The 17,973-nt window shown below is 37.2% G+C and overlaps 2 protein-coding genes and 2 long non-coding RNA genes across 5 annotated transcripts; all 4 read right to left on the minus strand.

Moving 5' to 3' along the window:
• Positions 1–223: 223 nt before the first annotated feature.
• Positions 224–2,278, minus strand: LOC125208349 (uncharacterized). The gene is made up of 2 exons (XM_048107941.2): positions 1,635–2,278; positions 224–1,130 (listed from the first exon to the last, which is right to left on the minus strand). Exons 1-2 carry the CDS (start codon positions 2,202–2,204, stop codon positions 447–449), a joined length of 1,254 nt encoding a protein of 417 aa, XP_047963898.1. The 5' UTR covers positions 2,205–2,278; the 3' UTR covers positions 224–446.
• Positions 2,279–8,653: 6,375 nt separating this feature from the next.
• LOC125205094 (uncharacterized) lies at positions 8,654–17,671 on the minus strand. Its single transcript, XM_048103909.2, has 2 exons — positions 17,114–17,671; positions 8,654–9,490 (listed from the first exon to the last, which is right to left on the minus strand). The coding sequence occupies exons 1-2, from the start codon at positions 17,669–17,671 to the stop codon at positions 8,810–8,812; spliced, it is 1,239 nt and encodes a 412-aa protein (XP_047959866.2). The 3' UTR covers positions 8,654–8,809.
• Positions 10,518–12,176, minus strand: LOC125204151 (uncharacterized). 2 transcript variants are annotated; one of them, XR_007173500.2, is made up of 5 exons: positions 12,049–12,176; positions 11,884–11,945; positions 11,016–11,088; positions 10,865–10,907; positions 10,518–10,786 (listed from the first exon to the last, which is right to left on the minus strand). It is a non-coding gene; the product is annotated as an uncharacterized LOC125204151 (long non-coding RNA). The 2 variants fall into 2 exon arrangements; XR_016132789.1 differs by lacking the exons at positions 11,884–11,945; positions 12,049–12,176 and having other exon boundaries at positions 11,016–11,290.
• LOC125204150 (uncharacterized) lies at positions 12,343–14,140 on the minus strand. The gene is made up of 2 exons (XR_007173499.2): positions 12,751–14,140; positions 12,343–12,646 (listed from the first exon to the last, which is right to left on the minus strand). It is a non-coding gene; the product is annotated as an uncharacterized LOC125204150 (long non-coding RNA).
• Positions 17,672–17,973: the final 302 nt, after the last annotated feature.

A 17,973-nucleotide genomic window follows, 5' to 3' on the forward strand; every position in this document is an offset into this window, starting at 1 on the left:
ATTCGGACGTGGCAAATCATAGCCCCAAAGTTGGGAGACTTTAGGCTAAATTCTGCTAACTGTTCGCTATAAGTAGTCCATTTTGATTTAGGTTGTAAATATTTATTTCTTTCTTCAAAAAATGTAAAAGAAAACTTTTAGTGGTAACGGGATCACTATTTACCACACAATGCAGAATACTTGGACTTTTTTGTTCAAATAAACTAAAAAACAAAAAACAGTATGATAGAAATATTTTTATTACAATTGATAAAGAAAGTCACATACAAACAAGAAGCGCAAAGCATGCTTTCACCGTAAAAATATAACAAACATGTCTATTCAACAACCGCATCATGGGAAAGAACCGAAAAGAAAACACACTTCTCGATAACAACACACAATCCAACATTAAAGTAACATAACTATTCAACCCTACTCAAAGGTGAATTCCATAACTCCGGCAGCTACACAAAGTTGCAGGAGGTGGGCCCAATCTTCTTGATAATTCTTTTCACGCTTCCCGTCCCACTTCTGAAAGAGCTAATAACAAAGATAAAAAACATGACTCCTGCGAACACACAGGCAGATATGATAATAGAGTTATCCAATCCAAAATCTTTCATGAAAGGATTGGTCATGATCAACGAAGCTCCATAAGTTACTCCGATAGATGCCATTGACACCAACATCGAAATGAGCGCTAGCAGTGCAAAAATCCACTGGTCTGACGAGCCGGCCGTGGCGAGGAACAAGATTGCCACGAGAGACGAAATGAATGACACGATGTTGACACGAATGAACTGTCTGTATCTACTGGGCATGATAGTAGCCATTACTGCTTGGCCGGCGTAGTACATCGCCCCGGGTTCATCCTTGGGCTTGTTTTGTGACCATACGCCGCCTGGGGGGCTGACGGCCGCCTGGAACGCCATGGTCGCTATCAGGATCGCCGCCACTATCGTCAGCTCAGTGAACCTAGGCAAGCTTAGGGCTATTGGCCGACTTGAAAAACTTTTGAGGATTGTTTTCATTTTTGGATATGTGCTTGTGTTTCGAAAGCTCTCGTTCAAGATATCCAGTGCTGTTTTGCCAGCGAAATTCTTTGTCAACCTCTCTACTTTGCCACTTCCCTTCATGTATTCTACAACCTGAAATAGTATAATTTCATTAGTTAGACTGGCAAGACATATATTGATGCAAAACGTATAGAAATTGACTGAACGGAGAAGAAATTCAGAGAAACCCTAGTTTCAATGAAAACGAAATATTATTATCAAAATTCAACTGCGGCCCAAAATAAAAGCAACGCTATTTATAAGCGTCTAAAAAACCCTAGAAGTTCAAAAGGAAATAAAACAGAAAATTAAAAATTAAAAATAAACCCGAAAAAACAGTAAATTGCAGTTTTCGCCCATGTCAGATGGCCAAAATCCATCATCCATCATCGCGAGTTCGATCCCAAATTGCGTTTCGCATGTCTCGTGCGAATTTCAAATCATTCTGACACCGCAGATTTAGCTTAACCTCATACTTTTTCCGACAATCCATCCTTTAATTATCAAACAATTTCACTTCCATCAATTGGCAAGACATGCAAGCACAAACTAACAACATATGCACAAACTTAAAAACAAATTAAGTACTTAAATTACCTCAAGTTGATTAGTCCTGACAGCAAAATGCAACAATGTCTCTCCATCATCATCCTTTGCATTCACTAGGTCTGTGTCTCCCAGTTCCTCCACCAAAACCTTCAACGTCCCAAGCTGACGATGTTTCACGCACAATTGCAGCACAGTCTGTCGGTGATGCAGCCTCGCCGCAGCCACAAAGGCGTCCAGCCGAAGCATCTCCTTCAGCACCGCCTCATTCCCCTTCACGGCCGCAACATGAAGCGGGTTCATATCATGGCCGTCTCGCCACCAGCACATCTCAGGGGCTATCTCCATCAATCTATTCGCGATCCCCGCGTTCCCTTTTGCAGCCGCGAGGTGGAGAGACGACGAGTTGTTGGAGTCGAGCTCGAGAGAGAGCTCCGGGTTGATCTTCAGCACCTCAGCCACGATGCTTTCGTGTCCCTTCTTTATTGCAATGTGCAACACGTTTTTCAGACATGAGGTTAATGAAACTACATCAAGAAGGTGCTGATTTGTTTGGAGGAGTTGTTTGAGTGTTGCTAAATCTCCGATTGTTGCAGAATCGTACAGTTTCTTTTCTGCCATTCTTTTTCAAATTTTCTTTTCACTCTTTTTCTTTTACTATCATAACAAGTAAGCTAGTGATCTGTGAATACATATTGCACTTAATTACAAACATATATAGAGTACGGGCTCTCCCCGTTGGATATTTTAGTGTAATTGGATTAACTTGATTGATTAGTATTATCATAATGAAACATCATATAAGTCTGAAGGTGCGGAGTGCACGCTTATGTGAATTCAGTATGATGTTAGGGGCGAAGCCCCTTAACAAATGAACGGGGTCCGGGGGCAGCGCCCCCGGGTAGCGGGGTCCAAGAGGCGGCAGCCCCTGACGGGGTCCAAGGGGTAGAGCCCTGGCTGGGGTCGAGCTGTGCAAGAAGTTCATCCGAAAATGTAATTTCTGAAAGTTTAAGGACTAGTTTGCAATTTTGGAAACCTTTGAAAAATAGTTATTTTCGGTTATGAAATAAACTGATAAAACTAATCAATTCCTTTTGGTTCTGACATGATTTTTCTTAGACATCAACATAAGAAAGTTCTGTTTTCTCTGAATTTTATCCGATCAAATATTTTGGTAGAACTACCGAAATTGATTTGATCTGAAAGTGATTTCATCACGACTTTCAGATTATCTGTTCTGTTTTCTGTTCAGTATTTTGAATCTCCCAAACACTCCCTCTATCATGCAAGAAAGAACTAGGAAGTGTTGAAAGAAAGACCATTTAAGTCAAGCTAGCTATCTGTTAATTAGATTGACTGAAGAAAAGTATTTAATTAAGTCTCACAACATTACAAGGATCCATTGTCTCTATATATACAAAAACATAAGTTATTGTGTAATGTATAACTAGTTACAAATGAAAACAATAAAATATGCACTATAGAATTGTTTGTAGAGACTAGAGAAATTACAGAACCACTTAAGTTGCAACAACCCTAATTCATGCAACTAATACCCCTAGCTCCAAGGCCTAGCTGATGTAATAATACCGCAGAAATAATACATCATAAATCGGAGTATTAAACTGAAAAGGAATTATCAAACAAATAAAGTTATTAGGAAGAAAGATTCTATTTGATCTCTTCTATATATGACATGCATATTTGCACACACTTCCAAATGCCACAAACTGATCTAGCAAAAGGTTGAAAAGACCTATTATGGCAGGTATAGAAGAAGATTCAGCCTTAATTCCAATTTCTCAAGGATAGGACCCTTGGAGACTTTTCAAAAGAGGATGCTCAAATTATTCAAGAAAAAGGACAAAAAAAACACAACCAAATAAAAAAAATATAATCTGTATATGTGGACAAGATGATATTACAACTTGTAACATTAGTACTGATCGATCAAATCATTGTACAAGCTGTATGGCGGCTTTGCACATAAAATTAGACAAACCAGAGTCGCAATTTAACCCTTAACTCAATCTCTACGAATGCACACAAAAAATGTGAAAGTGAATGAGATAATGTTTAGAGACAACCAATTGAAAATTTCCCTTAAATTTATAGTAAAGGACAACAGATATACATTATGGGATAGGCGAGGTGGGGTTGCGCAGGCTAGGATGGCCCCACCGTCAACCTGCGAGTACTAGAAAATTCATTAAAATCTATCATTTGAGCCGCTGTTAAACCCACGTTTGTGTTTCGACCCTACAAGTTCCATCTCTTGAATACTGTACATAACATATACATATTGTCACACCTCAACCCCTCCTTGGCATATATACTTATAATAAAAAAATGTATAAATTTAAGTAAAGAAATCATATATTATTAATTATATCACCATCCAAATACCATAATTACAAAAATCCACAATTTATTAGCTTATTTACAAATATTCTACATCAGCACACATAATCCACAAACATTTAATATCATCAACAATCAACAGTTTCATATCCATGTGCATATGCATATGCCTCTATGTTCAATTTATTATTCTGTGACAAATCAAGTCCGGTATCTGCCCAGGATTTCCATTGTATACGACCCGTAGGTCCCATTGCCTTTGTACATATATATATGACTCGAAGGTCCATTGCCATTGTATAATATGACCCGGAGGTCTCATTGCCATTGTATAAATATATATGACCCGAAGGTCCATTGCCATTGTATATGACTCGTAGGTCCATTGCGACCCAGGGCAAGTCTATCACATATCCTCTTTAGTCAAATGATTCATATAATGACAATAACATATATCAAACATATCCATATGTTCTATCAATTAACTCAAATAATATAGATAAATATATCCATTTTACAAATCACATATCCACATCATATTACACCATCAATATCAAATAACACAACCATTTCAAACTCACATTATATAATTCAAATATTCACTCCAATTTAACACATAACGATCAGTCACATAAAATATATAAAATTAAAAGTGTGATTTATACAGACCTGACAAGTGATCTACTCGAACTCCCGATTCTATTTCCTATTCTACAACTCATATAACTCACCATTTATTTTGACTGATTTCTCTCAACTCACCTCTCCGGCTTTTTGTTTTTCTCTCCCTAGCTCCTCCATCACTATGTTTTTCCTCCCTAACTTATGAAATCACAATGGATAAATTTAAATTAATGAGAAAGTTGGAGCCATTACCAAAATTTTGTTTGCTGTATATCTTTAAAATCTGACACGTATAAATATACATACGTGTACCCATACCAAGATAAGTACTACTTATTTAAGTTTAATTAATAACATAAATTTGCAAATATTTAAGTACTCTAAAGTTTCCATGGCATTTAAGCATATACGTCACTTTAAACTATAGTCAAGTTTTTTTTTATTTTATTCTGTTGTTTTTGCTTTTGATTTTTGCTAACTAATAAAAAAAAATACATGTACTAATTTTAACACGTAATGATATGATATATATCATTATAAATTTAGTTATATTGATGAGTAATTAAATATTTTCTTCTTAGATATCCATTTAAAATGTCTTATGCCAATAAAGGATACATAAGCTGTAAGGATTGAATATGCCAAAATATGCAAAATAATGCATATTTCGGGTTACGAATGTTACACATATACATATAAAAAAATGTTATGCAACATATTTTATTTGAACCCAATATGTATGCACTAATTTAGTTTCCGTGGCCTTATTTATTCGGTTAATTGCCTTTAATATTTTGAAGTTTAGTAAAATTTTAGTTTTTCCGGAATATTTCAAATAGTAAAATTTTAGTTTTTCCGGAATATTTCAAAATTTAAATGATAAATCATGAAATTTCAAAAATTCGCGGTTTTTCCATAACATTTTTGGGCAAATCCGATATTGAGTTAATGCACACGTGTAACATTTCAAAATTCAAGTACACCAAGAAAAACAGGAAAAGAAGATCACAAAAACATATTCTTGAAAATATTTTCTTTTTTATTCGTTCATTTTTCTTAAAAATGTCTATGAACATGGTCCCACTTCATATATCGTGATTCGTGAGTACATTATTGACAATCCTATATGAGTACTAACTAAAGATTATCCACAGTGAATCCCTTTTACCGATCTCATATTTCAAGGAATCGATCCCTTGACTGAACAAGAATATGTGGACCTGAGCATGTCGCGTGACTGGAAGCGAAGCATAGGAGAACGTTCTTTTGTGGGTATATATCATTATCGGTTTTTGATATTGGATCATTTATAGCATTACTATATATTCCCTTCATTGCACGTTAACCTTAGTTTTATAATGAAATGTAATTGAAATGAAACTATTGGAATATATGGAATCTAATATAAAGTGAAACAACACAGGTAATGCCAGACCTTCCAAAATGTAAATAAATGGGACATTCAATGGCAGAAGGAGCGAGTATTGTAGCTGCGTCGGGAACGTCAATTTCCAACAAAATGAACACATGGCATATGGCATGACGGAAGATGAGCAGGATTTTAGTTTGGGAAGATGAACTGGATTTTAATGAGCTGTCTCTAGAGGAAAATAGCTTATCCATCACTCAAATATCATAAACGAAAGCGAGAATACACTCAATCTAAACCACTTTTCAATTGCTGGATCGAGAGAAATATATGTCAGACTGTGATTCATCAGTTTGTACTCTTTAAAAAAGAGAAATCCTCAAAGCAAAATATAATACTACTAATAGAGAATACATATCATCAAGAAAAGGATTACTACCACAAATTGAAAGTAGACCAATCATTATGAATAAAAAATGACAAAGAAAATGCCAAACTAAAAGTAGATTCTTTTAGTGAAATACTTTCTAATTGTTATACATTGTGCTTTGAGGTTGGAAGTTTTGTACTATATAAATGTTTGCTCCAAAATGTTTGAAAAATGGGAAACACAAGTATTTTGAGAAGTTAGTTAAAACACAAAATGAGTTAGAAAGAAAATGAGAGAGAGATGGTAGATCACTGGTGCCACGAGCATCCACTTACGCTGGTGGAAACTCGTAGAGGAGACGAGTGTTGTGGTTGTGAAGTGTTGTTTAGTAGCGGAGAGCAAGGTTACGGATGCAGAGGCATCGAGGGCTGTAATTAAGCTCATATTTGGCATTGGTTACGGATCTATGAGCTTGGGATGTTAGTTCAGCCTGCACCTGAGATGCGCGCGAGGAAGTGCTGCAGTGGTGGATGAAGAGATTACAGAGACTCATTAAATCACGGATTGGTTATCATAGCGTAGCTTTTGTATTTTTGGTAGTCATATTTTCATTTCTATACACATATTTTCTCTCCTTAAACAAGGAGTGAAACCTAGATGTAACATACAATCGAGTTCTATTCAACCGATTTTTGCGGCACTCTTATATATGGAGAAATGATATTGCAAAGGTTGTATACAATCTCTCAACTCATTTACTATATGTTTCCTAGGAGTATGTATTTCTCTTTTACTGGGTTTAGATTATGTAAAACTTGAATACCAAATACTTCCTCCATTCCATTAGCAATAGAGGCATTTCATTTTGGGCACTTGTTTTGAAAAAATAATTATAAATAGTTAAAGTGGAGAAAAAAAAGTAAAGTAAGAGAGAAATTATTATAGATAAGACTTTTCTCTACATTAGTCTTTCTCTTACTTTACTTTTTCTCTACTTTAATTATTTATAATTAAATTTTCAAAACGAGTGCGCTAAATGAAACGCCTCTATTACTATGGAACGGATGGAGTAATTGGGATGTATAACTATAATTAACTCAACATTGCATTATAATGTGTGTTAATTAAGTGGTACGTAGAGTGATTAATGCATAGAACCAAATATCTTCATGACAAATTTTGATTAATGTCACTCGCAACTAGTCATATTTTTTCTCTTTTTTCTTTTGAGATGCGATGGCATTCAGTTTGTGCTCTTTAAAAAAGAGAGAAATCCTCAAATCACAATTCATAATAGTTGAGAATCAATTAACACTTTAGTCACCTTCATCAAGAAAAGAAGCATTCCACAATTTGAAATTAGACCAATCATTATGAAAAAAGACAAAGACTAGAAAAAAGAGATTATTTGATTAACATATATACTTTGCCCTAATCCCTTCTCGGTCCCCTTTACCTTTCTCGACTAAGACCTACAATTAAACAGTGAACTTTCCAGTCAAGTTTGCTGCCCAATTCGCAGCTTTCTTGAAGTAGAGCCTCAATATATTGAAAACAAACCGGTATCATCATCGGCAATGTCACCCCATTCAAACCAACCAGAGACGTTCAGAGAGATCTCCATGTTGTTATACGCATTAACCAACAAAAATTTTATATCTTGAGGTCCTTTCAGTGCTATACTACTCTAAGGTGGTATTCGGTTAGCAAGATTAAATAATATCAAGATACAATCAAGGATTAGCTATGACTAATTATCTCATGATTATTCATCTAGGATTGAGTTGTGGGGATGAATCTCATAAACCAAACACACTACAAATTTAATATCGGATACAATCTTGTAAACTGAACACCTATGATAACGCAATTACCAATTACCACACAATCCAAAATACCTGGACTCTTTGTTCAATAAATAAAAAAAACAAACAACATGGATAGAAATATTTCTTTTCAAAATTAGAAATGCTAAAGTTACATATAAACATAAAACAAATTACTCCCTCCGTCCCTGAAAATTTGTCACTTATTTCCTTTTTTTTGTCCGTCCCTAAAAATTTGTCACCTTTCAAAGTATGACTTACATGCCACCAACTTTTTCAACTTACTTTCTATTACTCCCTCCGTCCCGGCTAAAATGACACATTTCTTAGCCGGCACGGGATTTTATGAGTAATTGGTTAATGTGTTTAATTGGAGAGAGAAAATGTGGGTGAAAGTATTAAAATGGAGAGAGAAAGAAAGGTGAATATTTTAATATGGGTGAGAAAAAGTGGTTGAGTGTATTAATTGGAGAAAGAAATTTTCCAAAAAAGGAAATGTGTCATCTTAATTGGGACAAACTAAAAAGGAAAACGTGTCATCTTAAGCGGGACGGAGTGAGTACATTTCTTAAAACTCGTGCCGGATCAAATGGTGTCAAATTTTAAGGGACGGAGGGAGTACATGTAATGTAATGGTAACCCACTACTCGATAACAACACACAATCCAAGACTTAGCTACACAAAGTTGTAGGTCGGCCTAGCCTTGTTGACAAACCTTTTCATTCTTCCCCTCCCACTTCTTAAAGAGCTAATAACAAAGATAAATAACATGACTCCAACAAACACACACACTGATATAATAACAGAGTTTGTCAATCCAAAATGTTCCATGTAAGGATTGGTCATGATGAACGAAGCTCCATAAGTCACTCCGATAGATGCCATCGACACCAGAATCGAAAACGTCGCGAGCAGCGGGAAGATCCACTGGTCCGAGGAGCCGGTGGTGGCCAGGAACAAGATCGCCACGAGAGACGAAATGAAGGACACGATGTTAACACGAACGAACTGCTTGTATTTACCAGGCTCTTCAGTAGCCATTACTGCCTGCCCGGCTTTCTGCAATGCGCCCATCTCCTCATTGAACTTGGTTTCTTCCCATACGCCGCCAGGGGGGCTGACGGCCGCCTGGAAGGCCATGGTCGCTATCAGGACCGCCGCCACCATTGTCATCTCCGCGAACCGAGGCAGGCTTACGACTATTGGCCGACTATTAAATCTTTTCAAGATTGATTTCATTTCGGAATATGCACTTGCCTTTCGAAAGCTATCGTTCAAGACATCCAGTGCTGTTTTGCCAGCGGAATTCTTTGTCAGCCTCAGTCCTTTCACACTTCCATTCAAGTAGTCTAAAACCTGAAATAGGATCATTTCATTACTTAATATCTAGCAGTTTACATGCAATATGTTGTTGATGTTTTAAAATCAAACGACATTGTTTTCTTTATAAATACACTGAATCGTTTAACTCATCGATAGTGCACTACAAGAAAATAGAGCTCTAAGGATGCTTTTTTGCTTAATTAAGGACATTTTTTTGTGTTACTAAATACATCACCGACGCTTTAAAAAGTGTCCTTACTGGGAGCGTGCCAAATCCAATTTAGGACGCTTTTAGCTAGCGTCGGTGATTTAATTTTTGGGACGCTTTTAACATGCGTCTCCAATATATTTGGGACGCTTTTACTTGTATTTGGAGACACTTTTAAATAGTGTACACTAAAAAATAAACGGAAATCAGTGACGGAAATATCCGTCAGTAAAATCTACCAGGTAGAGATTAATGACAGATTCCTGACAGAATTGCGTCGTCGTAAAAGTTTGATAGTAAACCACAAATTTTGTTACTCGGAAAAATCCGTCGCTAATATTAATCCATATTTCAAAAAAAAAACCTCAAATTTTATTTTCTAATTTATAAATTTATTGATCAATAATTAAGAAAACATTCACCAATACAATATCTGATTAAGTTCAAACACTATTCAACCCCGCAATAAATAAATTACAGCTTCAAAAATAGTAAGCTTCAAAAATAGTAAATCGAGATTGGAAGGACAGTAGGAGCTTCTTTGATTGATAAAATCTCTACCTTTTCTCTCTCTCTTCAATACTTCCAATTATCATTGAGCAAAGCTTGTGCATAAATCTGAAATCAGATATCCATCCACACAAACCTCAATTATCATATATTTAATTTATCTAAGCTCAACTATCTATGAAGACGAGCACTAACCTTGCTCCATGGGCTCTGCGCACCCCGAGTTGGCCACATATATTATCTGGTTGCATCTGTAGACATTCCTAACCATGTTTCAGTGAGAGCAACATCAAAAATTGGGAACAAATGTAGAGCATCAAAAACAAGAAAAGTTACCTCTTTCAAGAGAATATCCATAATAGATGAGCCATATTTTTGAACCACAAACTTGCATTCTTGATTTACCACTCCAGATACTTCTATGGCATGGTTGATCATGGCTATCTTAGTCTACAACAAATGATCCATTAACATAAATCTACAAACATCTTTAAATAGCTTTAGTCAAACACCTTACTAGTCTGATTACTAAAGAATAGCAAATATCGTTGGACTGGCTATAAGAGAAGTCCCAGAATCTGGAAACGATGAACATCCTTAGGTGCAATAGTCTACAAAATGCACACAACAGGTATCTCACATTTTTTATCAAATCTATAAAAAGTGGTGAAAAATGTGGTGTGACATACCACTACTCTGTTTACCCCCGATGAGAACATCACTCATATCAAACTGCAAAATATCCCATCCACATATTCAGAAATCAGCCAAAACAATCCTCAATTTTTACATGTAACTTTCAAGATTAGCTATATGTGATGTATATGCGCTATAATTTACCTCTTCAGTCATGGACAGAAACATCTAACTTGAGGTCATCTGCTTACACAATTATTGTGCAATTTTAGATTGCCTACAAAAATATTGAGAAACATCAGCAAAATATCTTGTGAGTAACCATGTTTCATACATTAATAAGAATATGCATAAGTGTGCGGATCAGAACTTATGGATGTACCTGCAATGTCCTAAAAAAGAGAGATTCAAGAAAAAAATTTATGCATATAAATTTGTAACAAGGGATTTCATGAAGATAAATGATGAACCTTATAAATGTGAAAAGTAAGAAGAGTTATTCATGAATTTCAAAATGATCTCAATCGACATTCCATGAATGAAATTCTTAAACAACATGGTTTCTTAACATGCATCTGCACTGTAGTTGAGGACAACAAATTTCAAATTGTTCAATAGTGACTGAGAAATCAACATGAATCCAATTTCACTAGTCAATAACTCAATTCTCAGAACGACAATCAAAAGGTACAATTCGATAGTTCTCAAATGTAGCTCTTGAAATGGTATATTTCCCAAGCAAGAGTTGTTAATGAGTTAAAACCTAATTTGTCAAAAGTATCCATAGAGTAATTTGAAAGAAATACACATACAAAAGCCTGAAACGACAATTACATAGGGTTATTTAGTTATCGAGGCACCATAAATGTCATACATAAGTATTTCTTACTAATTCCAGAAATTTAATGGAATGATGGATTCGGAAATAATAATATAATGAGTAGAGAATAAAAGAAACAAGAGTACCTTCTTAGCTAAAGTTTTTGTGTTCATTTGAAGGGATTAGGCTATGCAATTGGAAAAGATTGAATGAACATAAACAAAACAACAAAATGAAATAAAATTGGCTTACTAAATATCCGAGGGAGGTCCAGGAGGCGGAGCTCCTAGTTTCATACTATGCACGATAAAATTCTGAAACCAGCAACTGATCAAAATGACGTAACAAAATCGATATAATATATAGATATGCACGACTAGGTATATTATATAACTATTCATTTACAAATTCACATACCTTGTATTTATGCTATGCCTTTGCAATAATCATTTCTTCTTGATTCAGCTGCTAAATACAACTGATTCTTTAAAATTTTCAGAGCCTAAAATTTTCCTAAAAGAAATCAAGAGTTAGCAAACAAAATGCCTGTAATACCCGCTCGTTTTTCTTTTGAGTTAAGTTGTAAAGGTTCACCAACTTGGAAATTTTCGTCACTCTCTTCTTATGATGAAATAAATAAGAACTCGTTAATTTGTGTTACTAAGTGCCGATTAGATGCAAAATAAAAATATGTTCGATACACATCTAACGAAGAAGAATGTGAAGAATTTACTTTCTAGCTAAGAAAGTGCAACTACTTTCCAAATTACACTTTAGCTTACTTAATTAAGTACACGTGAGTTTAAGAAAAAGGGAAATGAGAACGCTAGTACACAAATTTACAAGTATGGGCTAAAAGGCTAAGAGCTAAGGCCGACTCTTTTACTACACGTTGGGCCTCTTCTTTTCCGAGCCCAAGCCGCACACCACCGCGACCCCACCCGGTCAGCCGGTGAGCCAAGGCAGCGAGCCTACCTCCCGGGACAGTTGGGTGGCAGCAAGTTGTCTCTTTCTCCTACAAAAGACAAACAAGTATATTAGATGCAAGGGGAACAAGAGGGAAATTGAGTAGTACTAAAGCAGCCAACAGATTTCACTTAAGGAAGATGACAATGATACCTTTGTTAGAGTAGACCAAAACACTTGCCAAAAGAGGCAAGAACAGCTGCAACTTTTGACCCCTCAACAAGCCCCTGCAAAAAGGAGAAGAAAGACAACAAATGGCATGAATGCATAGTCCTTATGTCCTTAGAATACCACCAATTCTCAGTTAAAGAGTGCTGCATGAGGATCACTAAAGGTGAGATTTTCTGCCACATAGCAACAAATGGTACAGCAGCCATTTAAGGCTCAAGAGTACACCAAAGCTCGGCCTATAAAGGCCCCTCCACACCACACACCAACTCCTTTCACACACACTTCAAAATTCAGCAAAAACAGAGAGTTAGAGGGTAGAGCAAGTAGTGAGCAGCAGCAAGTCAGCCACTCCTTCGATTTTCAGAGGTAATACACCTCCACCCTCCTCCCAATCAAAATTTCATGTTAGCATGTAGTAAATAAAGCACAAGCATGTTAAGAGCACCACCACTTCAGATCTTAACAGCATGATAGGATAATGGAAGAACAATGAAACCTTTAACACTCCCCTGCCTTGTTTCGAATGCCATGCTTAGGATAAGAAAATTTAGAGCCTTAACACATAGATGAAACAAGGGAAACCCAGAGAACAACATGCTAAGTGTTAAATCCACAAAGAAAATGCTAGCTTTACTTGAAATGCTTCATCCACAACTTTTTCATAGTAGCCGACAGTGAGTTCAAATCAAGGTGCTAGCTTCACAATTCGATAAGCAAAACCACAACCCAAATAGGGGTGCTACTGCCTCCTAACATATCTATTAACTTAAGAAAATAAAAGAAAAGAAAGTGAGGATAAGGAAGAGAGGTCAAGCACTTAGCTACTGCCCGACGAAGCGGTGTGGCTCACGAGCGGTGGTGGCAGCAAGCACGCCGGCGAACCGGATGCCGATAGCATAGACCGCTATTCCGCGCAGCAGCCTCACGCTGCGACGGCTGAGATAGCCGCAGGCAGAGCCGCAGCTTGACAGAGAGCCGGATGGCGAGACGGGCAGAGCCTGCAGAGGCCAAAACAGAAGCTGCCTCGCACGGTAACACCTCCGGCGACGGCTCTAAGATACCCTGGAGCGGCGCCGAGCGACGCCGCAGGCGGCATGCCCTGCTCGTCGGACGGCCAAGGACGAGGCGGCGGTGGATGGCGGCGATTCGCCGAGAGGGAAGGGAGAATTGGAGTTAGGGTTTGTGTATAATTTGGGGGTTTTGTGTTCGATGAGGTAGAGAGAGGAGGGGAAGGCATCGAGCTAGCCGGCGATGCACAGGGGGACGCCGATCGGAGCAGCCGGCGGCGGTAGACGAGGAGGCGCCGCCGAGCTCTCTCTCGATTTAGGGTTTTGAATGTGGAATTTGAGAATGGGAATGTGAGGAAGGGAAGACCGATGGATGTAGGAGGGTTTTGGGCCTTCCCTCATCTTTTTCTTTAGTTGTTGGGCCTCCCAAATTTTATCAGCTGGGCCTTTAATTTTTTTGTGTTGGGCTATCAACTAAATAAAGTATTGGACTAGGAATTTAATTAAATCATGGCTTTCCTATACTACGGATTTAATAATTAATAGTCCGTAAGTAAATTTCCACAAGGATAAGTCTAATTTTCCGGAATATAGTATAAGTGCCCTAACGATTGAAATTTAAGAAAACACGGTACGCTAACGGTGAATAGACCTCGAGCTTATTTTTGTACTTGAATAAATAGCATAGGAGGTAGCACCCTCTAGCTAAGCGAATAATTTTCCCAATTTAATTAAATCTACTGATTTAATTAATACTCAAGAATTTTAGAACTCTTCTAGAAAATTTAGAGAAAGAATAAAATGATCATCGCACTTAGGATGCATTCATGTTTAAGTTTAATGGATATCTCAAAATCTAATTAAGTATCATTTTATTTTCTAAAGGGACGTCTTCGAACGTCATCTAAAACCAAGTTAAGGAAATTTCGGAAGGAGCTTTAGCTTTTGAGGTGGGCATTTCTTTCAAAATGTGATTTCAGTATGAAAATGTGAATCTTTGCTCAAGTATATTGTCATGCCATGTTTTATTTTATGATTACCTATCTGCTTGGCTATGCCAATTTAGTTAAATCGAATCGGGTCCCAGTAGGGCCGCAAACCCTACTCGGACTAGTGTACACATAAGGGGACCGTGAGATAACAAAAGGGGTTGGCCGGTCCAGTGATCGTCGTGGAATGTGGCCACATTCCCGGTTCACATCAGTTTCAGATATGGTATATCTATGTTACGTGATTGCGCAATCAAATCTTTACTAAAGGAAAAGTATTTTAGTGACTCGGGTCTTTTAAGTAAAACCCCGTGATCACTCAACTGTGGCATTGACAATTAAATATAGAACTATTTTTGGCAATGTGCCCACTGAGTATACCAAATACTCAGCCCTGCATGTTATTTTCAAATGTGCAGGTTGAACGTGGACGAGCAGGCGAAGGTGTTGGGACAAACATTTTTAAATAAGTAGTTAGGTAGCCCAAAGTAGCATGTCTTCATACGTGCTATTTTGTCTTGGACTCTTCCGCTGCAAACCTAGAATTATGTACTAGCCAGTTTTGAACTTAGTCTTGTTACTCTGATCACGTTTCGACTATGTACCCATATGCTTTTGATACTTTTGATTTGAGTGATTTCATCCTTTTTATGTTGTCCCTTGATGATTGAGAATTGTTTAGTCACGAAATAGCTACGCTCACTAGCACTAGGGAGTTGTGGTCGTGACAATGCCACAATGTTGTGCTTTTACTATCACATACAGAAACAGAAACAGAAACCTTCAAGCTTTCTGCAAACTATTCTGCATGAAGATTTCTTCTCATTGGTAGATTTTGCTATTACATACAGAAACAGAAATAAATAGGAAATACCTTCAAGCTTCCTGCAAACTACTCTGCATGAAGATTTCAAAAAAAACAAGTTATAAGATACTATAAATTAATACTATGAAATCATATAAACTTTGTGAGGAATTGACAGTACCATTATTTGGATTTCAAAGCATATTACATCCATTTTAATCAACAAAACTGAAAAAAGGTAGTCAAAGCAATATAGTAGTGTATCATATTCAAACTATCATGCATTGAATCTTCACCACAACTTTCGACAGCCAAATAGCCCAATTATGATTAATCATGTTTATCAAAATTAAAATCTAGGTATTTACAAGTTTCCACCAAAGCAATGCTTCTAACAAAATATAAATACATATTCGTGAGAATCTGTTGAAGAAATCTCAGTAAAACATTTTAAAAATTTAAATGTGCAGATCTGTAAATAAATTCATAAATCTTAAAGTATAGATTTGCAGATTTCTACTTTAACTAGCGAAAATCTGAAAAGTCACTCACTTTGCAATCTCAATTTCCTCTAAAATTGAAACCGCCACCAACCGCCAAGCTCAATTCGACAACATCGCCTCTCCGCAGCTCGCAGTGGAGTTCCGTCGTGGAGTCGGCAATAGTTTCACCAGAAATTCGAACTTGCCGCTGGAGGCAGCGATCGACGGAGGCGAGGACTGTGCGCTGATCGCGGAGGCAGCGGGCGGCGGCGGATGAGGCAGCGAAGCCACAACAGGGAACCAGACGGGAGAGATGACGTAGGGCATTGGATTTTGTGGCGGTCATGGGTGGTGGAGGAGAGATTGGGGCGGGCGATCGTGGGTGCTGAGGGAGTTTTGGGGGGCAGTGGTGAAAAGTGATAATTAGGGGTGGGTGCTGAGGGAGTTTTGGGGGGCAGTGGTGAAAAGTGATAATTAGGGTTAAATCAAGATGAAAAGGGGAAAGAGTGTTAAATGGATTTTTAAACTGTAAATATAATTTCTCAATTCTCACTATGGAGGAATAGAAAAATAAAATAAAACAATATAAAATCTGAATATATTACTGACGGACATATGTCTGTCACTATTGTTAAAATCTGCCAATAAATAAAGGGACAAGTTTCCGTCACTAATTCCGTTGAGAAATGGCACTTTTTATAGTCCTCACTTTGAGACATTTTACTAAAAGCGTCCCTAATTTAATTTCTCAAATTCATTTCTTTTTTAGAGACATAAATGTCCCTGATTTAGAGACATTTACTAAAAGCGTCCCTAATTTATATATTTAGAGACATTTACTAAAAGCGTCCCTAATTTATATATTTAGAGACGCATGTATTTAATGCGTCTCTAATTTAAGGACGCTTATCTTTTGCGTCTTAAATTTTGGATATTTGTAAAAATTTATAACGCAAATGATTGCGTCCTTAATTTTGCGTCCTTAAAAGATAAATTTATTGTAGTGGTGATGTCACGTATGATTTTTCCGACAATATAATTAAAAAAGTAGTAGTAAATTACTTCAAGTTGATAAGTCCTCACAGCAAAATGCAACAATGTCTCTCCATCATCATCCTCTGCACTCACTAGGTCTTTGTCTCCCAGTTTATCCACCAAAACCATCAACGTCCCAAGCTGACGATGTTTCACGCACAAGTGCAGCATAGTCTGTCCGCGATGCAGCCTTTCCGCGGCCGCAAAGGAATCCAGCCGAAGCATCTCCTCCAGCACCGCCTCATTCCCTACATGAAGCGGGTACATATCATGGCTGTCTCGCCACCAGCACATCTCCGGGGCTATCTCCATCAATCTTTTCGCGATCCCCGCATTCCCTTTTGCAGCCGCGATGTGGAGAGACAACGAGTTGTTGGAGTCGAGCTCGAGAGCCAGCTCCGGGTTGATCTTCAGCACCTCTGCCACGATGCTTTCGTGTCCCTTCTTTATTGCAATGTGTAACACGTTTTTCAGACATGAGGTTAATGAGACTACATCGAGAAGGTGTTGATTTGTTTGGAGGAGTTGTTTGAGTGTTGCTACATCTCCAATTGTTGCAGCATCGTACAGTTTCTTTTCTGCCATTCCTTTTTTTTTTTTTTTTTCTCAATTTACCCTTTCTTTTACAAACAAGTTCGCTTGTAATAAGTGAGTTGTGAATGCATCTTACACTCACACACACATATATATATAGTGTACAAGCGCTCTCTCTTAAGAAAAAGAACTAGGAAATGTTAAAGAAAGATCGTTTAAGTCTATATGTTAAGGTTGACTGGAGAAAAGTTTTAAAGTCTCAAACATAAGAAGGATCCATTGAACCTATAAATGTTAGGATAAATAACTATTTAAATCACGAGCTTGTTCAAAATCTGGTCTATTCCATAGTT

The sequence above is a fragment of the Salvia hispanica genome, chromosome 6 (assembly GCF_029641045.1).
Source record: "Salvia hispanica isolate PSC_SH4W2 chromosome 6, Shi_PSC_v1, whole genome shotgun sequence".
Classification (NCBI taxonomy): Eukaryota; Viridiplantae; Streptophyta; class Magnoliopsida; order Lamiales; family Lamiaceae; genus Salvia; species Salvia hispanica.